This window comes from Erythranthe guttata, chromosome 8, assembly GCF_056151865.1.
Source record: "Erythranthe guttata isolate IM_541 chromosome 8, IM_541, whole genome shotgun sequence".
Lineage (NCBI taxonomy): Eukaryota > Viridiplantae > Streptophyta > Magnoliopsida > Lamiales > Phrymaceae > Erythranthe > Erythranthe guttata.
In genome coordinates this window covers 19,727,234-19,744,105 of record NC_142540.1, presented here as the reverse complement: position 1 = coordinate 19,744,105, position 16,872 = coordinate 19,727,234, and the positions used below count along the sequence as shown (strand labels likewise).

At 37.3% G+C, this 16,872-nt stretch overlaps 2 protein-coding genes across 3 annotated transcripts; one reads left to right on the top strand and one right to left on the bottom strand.

Moving 5' to 3' along the window:
• Positions 1 to 6,353: 6,353 nt before the first annotated feature.
• On the bottom strand, positions 6,354 to 9,011 carry LOC105970462 (ribosome biogenesis protein BRX1 homolog 2). The gene is made up of 8 exons (XM_088822267.1): positions 8,676 to 9,011; positions 8,396 to 8,537; positions 8,044 to 8,122; positions 7,828 to 7,952; positions 7,268 to 7,369; positions 7,033 to 7,101; positions 6,834 to 6,932; positions 6,354 to 6,730 (listed from the first exon to the last, which is right to left on the bottom strand). Exons 1-8 carry the CDS (start codon positions 8,879 to 8,881, stop codon positions 6,599 to 6,601), a joined length of 954 nt encoding a protein of 317 aa, XP_088678393.1. The 5' UTR covers positions 8,882 to 9,011; the 3' UTR covers positions 6,354 to 6,598.
• Positions 9,012 to 9,717: 706 nt separating this feature from the next.
• On the top strand, positions 9,718 to 11,827 carry GPCR (G protein coupled receptor). Of its 2 annotated transcripts, none has more exons than XM_012995143.2 (6): positions 9,718 to 10,058; positions 10,208 to 10,389; positions 10,573 to 10,684; positions 10,760 to 10,876; positions 10,965 to 11,276; positions 11,387 to 11,827. In XM_012995143.2, the coding sequence occupies exons 1-6, from the start codon at positions 9,873 to 9,875 to the stop codon at positions 11,723 to 11,725; spliced, it is 1,248 nt and encodes a 415-aa protein (XP_012850597.2). In that variant the 5' UTR covers positions 9,718 to 9,872; the 3' UTR covers positions 11,726 to 11,827. The 2 variants fall into 2 exon arrangements, with proteins under 2 accessions (XP_012850597.2, XP_088678392.1); XM_088822266.1 differs by having other exon boundaries at positions 10,208 to 10,407.
• Positions 11,828 to 16,872: the final 5,045 nt, after the last annotated feature.

Below are 16,872 nucleotides of genomic sequence, written 5' to 3'. Positions count from 1 at the left end.
ATGGTAGGTGTGAGATTTGTGTGCATTTAATTTTAGGGGAAATATGCAATACACCCCTTATTTGGAAAATATTTTGAACTAAACCCAATTGACTTTAAAGACTTTTCCAATAACCCATATCCCAATCTAAATTAGTGAAACCCCCCTTACCATCTATGACAAGACTAAAGTGCCCTTATGTGTTAGGGTTTTAACCTAATACAATTTTATTTCTCTCTCTCCCATTCTCTCGCTATTTTTTCTCTGTTCTCGCTCTCTTTCTTCCATTCTCTCGTTCATCTCACGTTCTTTCTTTCTTTTTTTTTCTTTTTCCTTCTTCTCCAGATCTGTAAACCGCTGCCGTCGGAGTCAACAATTTTTTAATTCTTCAAACGCCGCCGGCCGAAATCCGTTGCAGGAGGCCCTCCTCCGCCGATGTTGGAGATCGTCTCCCCCTCGTCGAACACCACCACATCGACGCTTGGTACAATTGGCGGCGGCGCCTCCCCCACCTTGTCGCCGCCTCCGTCGGATTTCTACATGGAGATTTCCCTTCTCTCGACACTAAATACCAATTTATACTATATTAATTGGTAATTTTTTTTTTTTTTCTCGAATTAATTGTCGAACTAGCAATATAATATGTAGCAATATAATATGTTATGGATCTGAATTGCAGTTCTATTATTTGTTTGTTATGAACGCATACATTGATTTTCAATTATTCGGGATTTTATTAATTTTTGTATTATTCTGCATATTCTGAATGTTTAGATCTGGAAAACCCATTGAATTACGAGATTAGTTGGTTGTATTTCAGTGTATTTTATAGAGTAGTCATATTTGACAGAGTAGTCATGTTTAACAACTTAGTTATATTTGTCATTTTTTTTTGTAGTACTGCATATGTTCAACATTCAACAGTGTAGTCATATTTAACACACAAGATCAAACGGAAGATTAAGTGCAGTCGGTGCAACCGAGTTGGATACCGCAACAAAAAAACATGTTCGATGGCCATTGTTGAAAGATCACATTAGTTATTTTTTGTTTTTTTAGCCATTTTTTTTTCTTGTTGCAATGTATTTTGCTATTAATATTGCAAGTGTTTTCAAGTGCTGATTACTTGTAGTCACATTACGCAGAACCTAGTCACATAATAGTCATATTCTCACTGTCATGTTCAGTTACTGTTATACAAACCGTAGTCACATAATAGTCATATTCTCGTTGTTTTTGTTAATAATCATGCTTCTACTGGCTGTTAATTATAATGTTTTACTAAGCACAGTCACATTCACATAATAGTCATATTCTTACTGTTATCTTAATAATTATGCTTCTACAATATGTTAATTACACTGTTATACAAAGCGTAGTCACATAATAGCCATATTCAACTATAGTCATATTCGAAGTTGTAAATCTGTCGAGAAAAAAAAATTAATTTTTTGTTTAAAAAAATTAATTTTTTGTTTAAAAAAATAAAAAAATATTTTTAATTAGAAAAAATATTAAAAAATAAAAATAAATAAAAAATGAAAAAATCCGAAATAATAAAAAAATTAAAATATATATATATATATATATATATATATATATATATATATATATATATATATATATATATATATATATATATATTTTTTTTTGATTTGGTAGCAAATTTTTAGGAATTTGGAAGCATATTTTTAGGAATTAGATTATTGTTATGGAAAGATAGAAAAAAGGAATAATTAAGACTAATTAGGCTAATTGACATAAGGGTACAATTGGAAATACAAATTCTAAGGGTTTATCACAAAGAAAGATTTAAGGGGTGGACATATCACCATTTATTATCTATATGAGGGGTTTATTGCTAATGACCCCTTAATTTTATAGAGGTGGAGGTTTTATTTTATTAATTGTTTTAATTATTTTGTGGGCCTACTGTACGAAATTGTATTGCATCGCAAAAGAGAGAGAGACAGAAAGAGAGAGAGAAAAAGAGTACGAAAGAGAGAATGGGGGTCCAGGCTGTCAACGCCACGTGATATTAGAGGCGGTGTGTGGACGCCCACGCTCCTAATTTTGACTACTCTTTGAAATGATTTATTTATTTATGTATTTATTTATTTAATTTAATCGAATAATACTAATGTGATTTGTTCGACCCTACACCCGGTGAAAAACACCGGGTGGGTCTTCTGCTGCCACTTGTCTCTTTTTTGTATTTTATAATAGATTCCCCGCTAGGGTTTACTTTTAGGGGTTTTAGAAAAATAAAAAAAAGAACACGTGACAGCAGAAGACTCACCCGGCGTTTTTCACCGGGTGTAGGGTCGAAGGAACCATACTAATGTGGTGTTTGACTTTTCAAAACATTTTTTTTAAGATTATGAGTTTTTTTTTTCTTTTTTTTTTTCTCATAATCTATTTATATGTATTTTAAAAATGATTTTTTACTTATACCTTTCTTAAAATAAATAACTTTAAATTATATTTGTAAGTACCCATGAAACTATTTTTTCTATTTAAATTAATTTTGTAGCAAACTTAAAAATTCACTCTTTTTCTAAAAATAAGCACTTAAATCAACTTAACTTGCATTCTTTATCTTTTGCTTCTAAATATTTTTTTGCGAATAACATCCAATTCTCTAACTCGAATTTGAGTACCCTTCATGCATTTATAGATCTAATTTGTCATACACTTTTTGACTTAATATTTTTTTTAAATATTATTATTATTGTTGTTGGTATTAATATAAATATAAATATTAATACTAATATAATAATAATAATTATTATTATTAAACTAAGTTGGAGCATAATTGAACAAGGGGAAATATGCAATACCCCCCTCAAATTGAAAATATTTTGAACTAAACCCAATTGACTATTAGAGACTTTTGCCTACACCCAATTTTCATTCTTAATTAGTGAGACACCCCCAACCTTACATGATAAGACTAAAGTGCCCTTATGTGATTAGGTTTTTAATAATTTTTTTTGAAAATAATTGAGTTTTAATTTCAAAATTTTAAAACGTGATCTAAGATTTTCGGCCTCGTTTTAATTATTTATTTTCCATATGGTTCTGATACCAAACATCATGCAAAAATCATAACCTACCACACGTGCCTTTTAGCTAACATGTTATATATATATATATATATATATATATATATATATATATTAATATTTACATTATTAAAAATATAACATGTTTATTTATATAAAAAATAAATAAAGAGTAATTGAAAAAGAAAATCAAATAAAAAAAACACAAAAAAAAAACAAATCATGTTCCCCAACCTCGTCGCCGCCCTTCGTCGGATTCGTTACATGGAGATTTCCTTTTTTCCTTTTCTCTAGATTTCTCAAATTTTTCTTCTTTTTTTTTTCTTTTTTTTTTTCCCAGATTTGTCCACCACCGCCACCGTAGCCACGTCCCCACTCTCTCTGTCATTCACCGTCGTTGTCGTCGCCTCCCCAGGTTTTTTCAATTTTTTTCTCTCCAAATCTGAAACAACAGCATCAACGTGACTACTCTGGTTCGAATATGACTATTGTTGATTCACTCGATTAGTGATTTATTTATTTCTCGTGTTCGTTGTTTCTCTCGATTTCTCTCTCTTTACACCACCATCGTCTCCACATAAATTTGTACACAACCATTACCGTCGCCGCTCGTTGTCGCCGCCTCCTCATTCGTTTCCACGTAAGACTCTTTCTCTCTTTTTCGTTATCTTTCTCATTTTTTTTTTATTTTTTTTTCCAAATTTGTCCCCCACCACCACCACCGTCGCCGCCTCTCTCACCGTCTTTACTTCACCACCGCCACCATCGCCGTTGTCGTCGACTCCCCATGACTCTCTTTCGTTATTTTTCTATCTTTATGTATTTTTCGAATTTTTTTTTTCATAACAGGACTATAGTCATGTTCGAATATGACTATAGTCATATTTATGTATTTTTTGAATATGATTGTAGTCATATTTGGATATGACTATTGTTGAATATGACTGTAGTCATATTCGAATAACTAGATTCAAAATTGGTATTTTTTGTGTGAATTTTGATTGGATTGTTTTCGTAAACAATAGGAGAATCTTCTTTGTTTTATATAATTTGGTAAACATGACTATACCATACCACATTATATAATCGAAATTTTTATGTTGAAAATATAAAAAAATGCAATATAAAGAAAGAATATGTCTATATAGTCACATAAAGAAAGAATTTGTCTATATAGTCACATATAGCCTCTCTCACTCTCTTTACTTCACCACCGCCACCATCGCCGTTGTCGTCGACTCCCCATGACTCTCTTTCGTTATTTTTCTATCTTTATGTATTTTTCGAATTTTTTTTTTTCATAACAGGACTATAGTCATGTTCGAATATGACTATAGTCATATTCATGTATTTTTTGAATATGATTGTAGTCATATTTGAATATGACTATTGTTGAATATGACTGTAGTCATATTCGAATAACTAGATTCAAAATTGGTATTTTTTGTGTGAATTTTGATTGGACTGTTTTCGTAAACAATAGGAGAATCTTCTTTGTTTTATATAATTTGGTAAACATGACTATACCACATTATATAATCGAAATTTTAAGTTGAAAATATAAAAAAATGCAATATAAAGAAAGAATATGTCTATATAGTCACATATAGTCATGTTTAACTATAGTCATATTCGGAGTTGTAAATCCGTTAAGAAAAAAAAAATTCAATTTTTTGTTTAAAAAATTTTTTAAAAAAAAGATTAATTTTTTTTATTAAAAAAATATTAAAAAATAAAAATAAATGAAAAATGGCTAAAAATCTGAAAATAATAAAAAATAAAAAAAATAAAAAAATTATTTTTTTTGATTTGGTAGCAAATTTTTAGGAATTTGGAAGAAGATTTTTAGGAATTTGGAAGGAGATTTTTAGAAATTAGATTATTGTTATGGAAAGAGAGAGAAAAGGGAATAATTTAGACTAATTATGCTAATTGACATAAGGGTACAATTGGGAATACAAATTCTAGGGGGCTATCACAAAGAAAGATTGAAGGGGTGGACATATCACCATTTATTATCTATATGAGGGGTTTATTGCTAATGACCCCATTGAACAATTTGTGTAAATCAAAATATCAAATATGTAGTGAAATATAAAATATTAAGAATATATTAATTTCCACCCCTATTAAATCTAATCAAATCCAATCCATCAAAGCAAATAGCGACAAAAAAGCACCGCGGGGAGAAAAAGGGAATCCAATGCCGGGGGAGTGGTGGTGGGACCCACTTGTAATAATTGGGGTACAGCTCATCCGTACATTTCACATCTCAAATTATCAAAAAGCAGAACACAACAAATGATAATTTTGATAAGTTGACAAAATAAGTAAAGCTGGTGTAGTTTAGTACGTCCAAATTTCGCCACTATTATCATGTGCTTCTTATTTATTTATTTATTTATTTATTTATTTTAGACTTAAAGATTATTAGAAAAATAAAAAATAAAAGAGAAAAAAGACATTTTTATTAGGGACGGCAATTGTTCGGTTCTGACGACCCACGAAAAATATATAAAACCCAGGTTGGTGGTATAGGCTCCATAGCCTATACCTAGACTCGTCTAGACCTATACCTAATTTAACGATTCTAACTCTCCAGGCCTGGTAATATGAAACAAAAAATTTAATAGTTTTTAACTTTTATAATATTTTACTTGTATATTAACAAAAGAATCTTAACATTAAAATATAATATTTTACAATTGAGATAAAGTGAATGATAAACTTATGTAATTAATTATATTTTTAAGGGTAAATTACAATCACCCATGAGGTACGGTCAATTTACGAAAAACCCCCTCTTGTTTGGATAATTACATCTAATCCTCCCAACTATGATTTTTTCTTTCACTTGTACCCTTATGGTGTCAAATTCAACATAATCATATAGATTTCGTGGAATGCGCTCTAATTTGTACTCGTTTTGTGTAAAAATACAGTTTCTGATGCACCACAATCTGATATATACAAGCCGAAAAATACATATGGATCATCTTACTTCAAAATGTGGAGTTCGAACGGGATAAAACGGGTACAAAAGTGATAATATTCCATATAATCTTGAAAATTCCACTAAATTTGAAAACCACAAGGGTGGACGTGTAAAAAGATTTATAGTTGAAGGAGTGGTTGTAATTACCCAACAAAAGTGGGGTTTTCGTAATTTGATCATACCTCGGGTGGATGTAATTTACTCTATTTTGAACTTCTACTATAATTAATATTTAGAAGTCGAGACCGCTAGTGAGGGTCGACAAGTAATAGATATGACTTGCAAGAAATTAAATTTGAAAATTTGAAACAATGAAAAAAATAGCATAACATCCATTTATACCTTTCAAATTAAACACAGGTGCAAACTTTTTCTTAAACGAGACACAAAAATACGAGGATTCAGCATCCAAAATACGAGGATTAAGCATCCAAAATACAAGTCAAAATCGGTTACAGATTTCCAAAATATCTCAAAAATTTTGCCAATTCGGTATGCAATTAATTAAGCCATATATTCTTGAATATATATTTTTTTTCTCTTCTTACGATTCGATTGGTCAGTCCTTCCACATATCAGCAAACTCGTCAACTTCGAGTGGATTCTCCATCTCGTGCATCTTCCTCCTCGTCTTTGCTTTGACTTTCTTTGCATATTTTCCAGCCTTCTTCCTCTTCTCCAGCGACCGAATCTGAATGACATCAGCATAAATATCGAGCAGTAAGTATATATTAAAAAAAGAAAATGACGTGAAAGATGACATCATCACAAATCGAAGTAGTAGAAGAGCTTACCTGGTTTGGTGAAACATAGAAGGGATTCTCGTATAAAGTGGGACCCCCAAAGCTGCCTCCAAACATCTTTATAGGGTTCAAACAAAATCTCGGACCGACCTATATACGTATATGTATCTCGTCAATTCAAAACAGTTCACACATATATATACATATGTATGTATATCACATGAGTGCATATCTATAGTTCTTGACAAACCTCAATGAGTGTCATCTTGTCCAAATCTCCACGCTCGAGTTTCAGTTGACTATTATTGGGGCACGATATCTGCAAAAAAAAAAAAAAAAAGATGTCAAATTAAATCAATTCTTCAATAAAACTTATAGAACTTCCAACACACAAAGTACTCGATCGTCTAATCATCTAATGCCTCCATGTTTGATGATTTAACATGATAAAAATCGAATCTTTTCATTCGTTCATTGTAACTAACCTGGTAATTGCGGAACCATATGTGGTCGTCGGCAATTGAGAAGACGAACAAATGATCATGGTAAGGTTTAGATTTCCTGTGATCCTTTGGAATACCGAATATCTGAATAAAGAAAAGGGCAAGAAATTCAAAAATTTAACCCTCAAAATCGATAGTAGCGCACGTAGAAAAGTTCATAAGTAAATCGTCAAGATAAATTAACATGTCGAATAAGATGCAACCAAAACAAGCTACACTTTCATACAGCGTATGTTTCAATATGCAGTTTCCAAAATTTTATTTACGAGCTACATTGACACTTGACTATTCGACTATTCATTTAAATCATTCAAACATTTAACAGTGTTATTATAGTAGTAGCAAATTATCACAAGTTAGGAATCGTTCGCCGTATCTCGAGACAAGTTTAAATGTTAGTTATCGATTTTCAAGATCTATTTTACATTTATATTATCTAAAATACAAATTCAGAAGCTACACAAAAAGCCAAAATAAACAATGTCGACCACTTCGTACACGAGAATATAAAAGAATTGCACTTCGAAATTAAAAATTCCGACCTGAGTTATCATCTCCTTCAAAAGCTGCCAGTGAGGGCTTTTATCGAAGTCGGACGAAAACGTCAAGATAGGGCGCGAACCCTTCAAATGATTACCAGTAAGTTTCAGTTCTTCCATCGTGTGCACTTCAAACAAACACATAGAAAAACATAAACAAACCAGCAAAATCATTAATAACAAAAACAAAACGAAAAAATCGAGAAAAACGACTATTACCTGCATTGACCAAAAACTTGACAGACGGACCGTTCGGGCACTTGGACATCCACATGTAAAGGTCTTTGCCTTTCCTACACTGAAATAATACACACGTACAGTAGAACCTCGATAAATTAATACTTGATAAATTAATAAACTCGCTTAATTAATAACTTTTTCCGGTTCCGGTTCGGTAAAAATGTACTAAATTATCAGTTCGATAATTTAATATTTTGCTAAATTAATAGAATTTTGTTAGTCCCGACTTTATTAATTTATAGAGGTTTAACTGTATATATGTTCACAAACGGAAATCGTGGTAAATTATGTTTCGACAAACCCATTTCTCGGCGATTTTTAATTTAAATACCTCAAAAAACAAGCAAGAAGAGCAGCTCTTGAGCTCGACGAGCTCGTTCAAGGCGGCGCCTTTACTACCCTTAGCCTCGACTTTGTTATCTTTCTTACAGTGAGGTAAGAGGTCAACCAAGTTCAACATCAAATGCCGATACCTAAAGCATCCCCAAATTCAACAAATTAATTAATGAAATTAATTTCCCCAAACAAATTAAAAATTAACATCTAACGAATCAAACAAACAAAACCCTAGGCACCAAAATCGGATTTGGGGAAAAGATTATTAAACCTACCTGTAACTAATTCGGCGCGAACAAGTGACCAAGACTTTTTCTTTATTCCGAAAACCCACCGTTTGAGGATTTTCGTCGCCTTCCTTTTTCTCTTCGGGTTTGTCTTTGAAGCCAAAGAGAGTTCTTTTTGGCCTTTCTTCCACATTTTCTTCCTCCACCACAGCGGCGGGCGCCGCCCTTTCGGATTGTTTGCGCTTCTTTCCCATTCGTGAATTTGAATTCAGTAATCCGACGAACAGATTTAGGTATTGAGTTTTCCGATTTCCGGTTGGGAGGAGAGGAGAGGAGGGAAAGAGACGAATTGGGAGATTAAACCCTAAACCCTAAATCCAGATATGTATCAGGGAATCGATTTTTGCTACAGATTCAGTGAATTGGGCTAAAATTAATGTCGAGCCGGGCCTAATTTTGGGCCCAATCTAATGGGTTTTTTAACAATTCGAATTTTCTGATTTTTGTGGATTCTGAATAAATATTGTTTATTTTTTACTTACAAAAAAATCATATTTTTTATTTTTTTTTATTGAAATTGGAATATATATTTCTATGAGATTCAAGTTTATAAATTATATTATTAAATTTTAATTTCCCAAAATAATTTCAAAACATTATGGGGATTTTTTACTTTCAAAAATTACATTTTTTAATATTTAATATTATTGTGCATTTTATATTCTAGGGCCTCTTTTGGTTTGCCAAGATAAAATTAAATAATCTAATGAAACCAAATTATATTATTGGATATTCGATAATCCAATAAAAAAACATGTCTGGAAAATAAGCCATGATGACATAATATTTGTCGGTCGACCTGGTAAGTTATTGCAGATACCAAACATCAAACAAAGTCCTATTATTTAGTTAATCATGGTTAATCCCCAACCAAACGGGGCCTAGGTGAATATAAAAGGACGGGTAAAATAACGCTTAACCCCCTTATAGTTTGAAAGTTGTGCAGATGACTCCTTCTGTCTTTTAAATGTGGTCAGTGGATAAACTACAAATGGGTCGAGTGTGTTATTTGAAAAAAAGTTATAGGGGATTTTGAGTGATATTTTATATCACATGGACTTTTCATGCAGTTAGATATTTCACAGGGGTACTTTTTGCAAGAAAAAGAAAAACCATAGTTTAAAATGCAAGGGTCAATTTTGAATTTTCCCTTAATTAACAACACAGCTCAAATACTGAACAAAAATGGCGGATCGTTACTTCACCAACGAAATGCCTGATTACATCCCGCCGGAAAACCCCGCCGCCGCCGCCGCCGCCGTAGAATCAGCCGCAGCTTCCGTCTCCGATTCAATTACCAAGCTTCTCCACCTCCCGTACAAAACCCTCTCCGAACGCCTGAAAAAAGCAGCTCTGGATCTCAAAGACACAGTTACTCTCAATTCTCACTCCTTTTCCACTCATAACCGCTCAATTTGGGAATTTTTTTTTGAAAGAAATGAAGTAAATTTAATATTATTAATCGTCAGTGATTTTTTCTCTTTGAATTGGGGGTTTAGGGTTTGCTCTGGTTTTATTAGGTGGTGAAGGAGACATGGGTTTGTAAAGGAAAACGTGTCGGTGGTGATTATAGTTTGTATACGGGAGCTTTGGGAACTGCTTTCTTGTTGTTTAAATCTTATCAAATTACAGGAGATAAGAACAATCTCTCTCTTTGCTCTGATATTATCAAAGCCTGTGATTCTGCATCTCAAGGATCTCAGTATGTTCATCTTTCTATGTAAATGCCAATTTTTATAATTTTTTTTTAGGTATACATTGTGTGATATTTGAATTTCGTCGATTAGCTTCTGATACGAGGATCGGTTGTTTTTTTTTGGATTTATTTATGGAGTTTCCTTAGGGTATTTGATTCTGTAATTGGATTGGTTGTTTTGGATTTTAGGCGCGTGACTTTCGTATGCGGTCAAGGTGGTGTGAATGCTCTCGGTGCAGTAGTAGCACACCACAATAGCGATGAACAGTTACGTAATCGATACATAACACGGTTCAAAGAGGTACTAATTTTCGTTTTTTTTTTTTTCAATAAAAGACCTTTTTCGTAAAAATATTCAAAGAGGTACTTATTTCAGATTAAGCTTTCGAAGGATCTTCCAGACGAACTACTATACGGTAGAGCTGGATTCTTGTGGGCATCTTCGTTCATGAACAAAAACATCGGTGCAAACACAATATCTTCAATTAGAATGGTACTTCTTCTTTAACGATGTCTCATCGAATTTCTTGTCTCGGCGTATTATATATCCCCTTATGAAATTAATCAAGAATTTCTGGCAGAGGGCTGTTGTTGACGAGATTATAAAGTCCGGTAGAAATTTGGCAAAAGGAAACTGCCCTTTGATGTTCGAATGGCATGGGAAAAAATACTGGGGTGGGGCCCACGGGCTGGCCGGGATTATGAACGTGTTAATGGATATGGACCTTAATCGAGATGAGGTGGATTACGTAAAGGGAACACTTCATTACATGATCAAGAATCGTTTCGAAAGTGGAAACTATCCCTCGAGTGACGGAAGTGAAAACGATAGGCTTGTGCATTGGTGCCATGGTGCTCCCGGTGTTGCTCTTACTCTAGCAAAAGCAGCCAAGGTTAGAGAGATAGAAATAATTTTTTTTTTACATCCTATGATTTATAAATACCCTTTTTTTCGTTCCCTTATCTCGTTTTAGTTATAGTTCGGTTGGGTTTTTTCAACAAGGTTTTTGGGAGCGAAGAGTTTATGCAAGCGGCGATTGAAGCCGGGGAGGTGGTTTGGAAACGAGGACTGCTTAAACGAGTTGGAATTTGTCATGGCATAAGTGGCAATGCGTATGTATTTCTTTCTCTCTACCAATTGACCGGTAAGTCGGAGTTTCTATACAAGGCGAAAGCATTTGCGTGCTTTCTTTACGATCGTGCTCAAAAACTCGTATCGGAGGGTGTTATGCATGGGGGCGATCGTCCGTATTCACTGTTTGAAGGTATTGGCGGAATGGCTTATCTGTTTCTTGACATAACCGAACCATCTCAGGCTAGATTTCCAGCTTTCGAACTTTAGTTTTTAATTTTTGTTACACGAATGAATTTGTGTAAATATGTTTAGTGCATGCACTTTTTCTCTCCGAACGAACAAGTTTGTATTAAATGAGTTTCAAGTTTACTCGTACCGTTTCAATTTCAAATGTGACTTTGACCTTTTTTTTTTTTTTTTTTTTTTTTTTTTTTTAAGAGAACGACACCCGATGAGGGTGGGGGGTTAGGCTTGACCCCCTACCTGTTTATAAAACAATATTTAAGAAGTACATAATGAGTTTTGCTCAAATTGCTACTGCCCAACATATGGCTAATAATAGCAGTTGACAAACAAAAGACAATAGCTAACTAACAAAACGTTAAGAATACGGGCAAACACAGGTGGCCCAAATAATAAAAGGGACGGGTAGGGAATGATCATAGAAGGTCGTGGAAGACCAAGGTAGACCGTTCGCCTCACCACAACAGCCGAGGCCACTTACACTTTCGCCAAAAATGGGCGAAACTGGTATAACGGCTGCGAAATGTGTGGCACCATTCGGCAAACAGTCTAGTCTCGATAGACCCAAACAATCCATAATAACCCCAACCCTTCCTAACATGTAAAGTTTACGAAAATTCCTAAATTGCCAATAATATAAAAAAGTGGAATGCATGGCACCTATGTGCGAGAATGTCGTCGAAAGGATGGATATCCAAGCTGGTCCATCCGAATCATCTGCTGAATAGGTCGGGGAAGCTCCGCTGTTGTGAAGGTACGAGCCAACTCGGTCTGACACCCCAAGTTAGCTAATGCATCAGCTACTGTATTGCCCTCCCGGTAGATATGTGTAATCCTGTACTCCAAAGTAGAAAGAGAGTTCCGGATCGCCGTGAGAGAACTCTGAAGACTCCAATGACCTTGGTCCGTGTGCGAAAGAAGTCGAACAGCGACTTCTGCGTCAAGCTCGATCCAAACTCTAGTGAATTGCCTCTGAATAACAAATCGCAGCCCCAAGGCAAGGGCAGCAAGCTCGGCTGCAATACTGCTCGGGGCAGAGATCCTCTCGTGAAATGCAAGTATGGCCTCAGCGTCCGAACCTCTGATAATCCCGCCAATAGCTGCAATCTGGGTGGATGCTCTACGGGCTCCGTCTGTGTTTAGCTTCACCCAACCCGGATCCGGTGGAAGCCAAACAACTCGATGAGGTGTGAGAGTTGGTGTTCTGACTCGGTAATATAGGCCAAGAGACTCAGCCACGTGGGGAATGCCAGTCCAGCTGTCCGCCGAAAGTAATTTGGTTTGGTGAAGAATCCTGATGTGCTGGATGACCCTGTAAATGATGGAAGAAGCGCGAACCGTGATATCCTTGTGCTTGCTATCATTTCTTGCAATCCATAAGTACCACAAGATCAAGCAAGGCACAATGGTTGTGATGTGTGTGTGGTGTGTGAGTGTGTGCGAAGTGAAGTGCTGCCAATAAAGTAAAATCTGGGGTATGTGCGTAGTGTGTGCAGGTGTATAGCCAAAAAGATAGAAAAAATGATGCCATACCCTCTTAGCCGTCGGGCTCTCCACGAAGATATGATCAATCGACTCAATAGAAGGAGACTCGACAGACAGAGATACAAGACTCGACACAGGGATAGATGGATCTGGACAACAATAGCACCTCGAGGCAAGAGAGGTGCCTCGAGACTGAAGTTTGGTATCCACTGGAAGACGCTGAAGAAGAAGACGCCAAAGAAAGATAGAAATTGTAGGAGTAAGACAAGATCCCCAAAATATACGAAGAAGAGGGGTAGGGGTATGGTGTTGTCGTATCAAGGCCCAAGCCGAGGTCAAGGAAAACTTGCCATCCGAAGAAGCTCTCCAAATGGGCAAATCACCCGAAGCACCAGAGATTGGGACCGAGCAAATCCTATCGATCCACTCAAAAGGAATATCCTCAGCTAGCTTGTTTCGATCCCACTGACCGTTCGAACTGATGTTAGCCGACCACCATCAATAATGCCCGAAAGGGGACCATCGCCAAACCAGTGGTCGTGCCAGAAATAAACATGACCTGGACCAATCCGCCAAAATATTTGAGCTTGAACACGCTCTCGGACACGGCACATGCGCTTCCACACCGTGCTATAGAGTGAAGACACAACGGATGAACCTGGGAACCGATTCCGACAATACTTGTTTCGGAGAAAACGGGCCCAAAGAGAATCCTGAGCACGGAATCGAAACCAGAGCTTGTAAGTGAAGGCGTCAATCACATCCGTCAAACGCCTCAACCCCAAGCCACCCTCACTAATTGGCCGACAAATCGTCTCCCAAGCAACCCAATGAGGCCGGCGCTGATTACCATAAGATCCCCAGAGAAATCGGGCCATGCACTGCTCAATCTGCTGAATAATGTACTGCGGAGGTTGAATAACCTGAACAAGATGCAAAGCCATAGTCGAAAGCGTACTCCGGATCAAGGCAAGACGGCCCCCGAAAGCCAAAGCGGTCCGAGCCCAACCCGAAATCCTGGCTTGCATGCGATCAATCAAAGTGTGAAACAAACTGCCCCGGTCCCTCCCTTTGTATAGTGGAGCTCCAAGATAAATGATAGGAAGATCCTTTCTCGGATAACTGAGAATCCGAGAAATAGTGCGAAGATGACCATCAGAACATGCCCTATCAACTGTGAAAGTGCTCTTGTGCACACTAATCAACTGACCCGAAGTCCGACAGTAATGATCGAGAAAATCCCGCAGCTTCTTCAGGCCAAAATTATGGCACGAGGTAAATATCATCACATCATCCGCATAGGCCAAATGGGATATAGGGATGCCTCCCCTTGTAGAATAAAACATGCTTGGGCAACGGCTGTATAGTGCATCGAGACCTCTCGAAAAATACTCAGCCGCAAGTACAAAAAGAGTCGGCGAGAGCGGATCTCCCTGCCTTAGACCACGAGACGAAGTGAAATACCCCGTCAGCTCCCCGTTGATTAGTAAAGAGAACTGGCACGAGGAAACACATCGCCGAATAATATCAACCAAGTTCGCCGAGAAACCAATCAGCTCGAGTACACGAAATAAGAACCGCCACTGAACCCTATCATAAGCCTTTGCCATATCCAGCTTCAAAATAAGATTTGGATTTCGACAACGAACTGATATCGAGTGGACCATCTCTTGTGCTAATAAAATATTATCACTAATGAGACGACCCTGAACAAACCCACTCTGAGAAGGAGAAATAATGTGGGGCAAATGAGGTGCCAGTCTGTTCGTAAGTACCTTGGTGATAATTTTATTGGTCACGTTGCACAAGCTAATCGGGCGGAAATCTGTCCAAGCCGTCGGAAAGTCCACCTTTGGAATAAGAACCAAGGTGGTAGCGGTGAAGCTCGCAGGCATAGATCCACCCTCGAAGAAATCCCAAACCGCTTCACAAACATCACACTGAATCAAGTCCCAACAATGCTGATAAAATAGCGAAGAATACCCATCAGGACCCGAAGCACTATCTTGACAAATCCCAAACACCGCATCTTTGATCTCCTCAACCGACGGACGAGTAGAGACTGAAGAAAAGTCCCTTTGAGGAGCGGAAAATAGGGACTCATCAACCGGAAGCAAACTAGGCATATCATCGGTAAGAAGCTTGCTAAAGAAATCAACGCCCGAATCCTTGATCTCCTGAGCTGATGTGAGAACCGAATCACCATGAGAGATAGAGTGGATTCGATTGACACATCGCTTTTTCTTGACTAATGAGTGGAAAAACTTAGAGTTTCTCTCTCCATCAGTCGCCCATCTACAAGCTGCCTTTTGCTTCCAAAAGTCCTCCTCAATATTGAGCATGAGAGTAAGTTCAGCAGTGGCCTTTTTCAAATTTGCACGATTCTCGGGGGATCGATCCAAGTCATATATGTGCTCGGCCTCTAGAACAGCTGCCTCGGCCCTCTCTTTATTCTTGAACACGTCCCCAAAAACATTCCAATTCCACCACTGAAGCTTCTGTTTCAATCGTCTCAACTTCGTATGTAATCGATGCATCCCCGTCTGAGCACACGGAAAGTCCCAAACCTGTTCCACAATCTGACGAAACGTAGCGTGGCGGATCCACATATGTTGAAACCGGAATGAAGCAGGAGGCCTAGACGAAGAAGCAGCCGATGAAACCAAAAGAGGAGCATGATCCGACCAGGTCCGTGAGAGGTGGGTAACCTGCGTAATAGGCAGTAAATCTAGCCAAGCAGAGTTATATAGAATCCTGTCCAAACGCTCCAAAAGACCTGAAGGGCTCTCCCAAGTATAGCAAGAACTAGCCCCAGAGAACCCGGCATCCGAAAGTTCACAATCCGAAACCATAGCACCAAACTCAGCCATATCTAGTCTCCTATCCGAAACCGATCTATTCCGTTCTGACTCAAGTAAGATTGAGTTGAAGTCACCCCCAGAAATCCAAGGAGTGTCACCAATCGTCTCAAAAATGTCGCGGAACGAATTCCACAAAACACGGCGCTCGGAACGAGAGCATCTAGCATAGACTGCAGTAAATACAAAAGGAGCACCAAATAAACCAGATATGCATCTAACATGCAATAATTGTACCTCATCCCTAAGCAACTCCACTCGAAAATTGTGATCCCAAAAAATCCAAATCTTCCCCGCACAATTAGACAAACCAGCAACGAAACCCAAACGACGGCAATAGTAATCATGTACAAACTCAGTCATAGGTTCAGAAATAACCAATAAATTAACTCTATGTTGGCGACAAATATAGCGCAAGTGGGATTGGGTCGCCTTATTTTTTACCCCCCTTGCATTCCACACCAAGAATTTACCCGACATCAAGAAGAGGGTGAATGCGACCCATCTGAAGATTTCCGAGATGTGATAAAGAATGAGTTACCAATAAGGTGGGCCTCTTCCGCATGCCAACGTTCGGCATTCTGCAAACGCCAACGCTCAGCATCAATAAGGCTCGATCGCCACGAGGCCGAAGGTTCATCAGTGATAGAGCCGGGAGTAGCGTGATCAGCTGGGCGTATGCTCGTGGCTGGGCTCACGGGCTCATAAGGGATCATGGCAAGGTGACTGAAAGGAGGCGTGCCGGCCAAATTTTCCTCGGCCGTGGGCCGGACCTTGGTCACATAGTGTTCGCAAAATAAGCCAGCCGACGTAGGTGTAATCGGATCC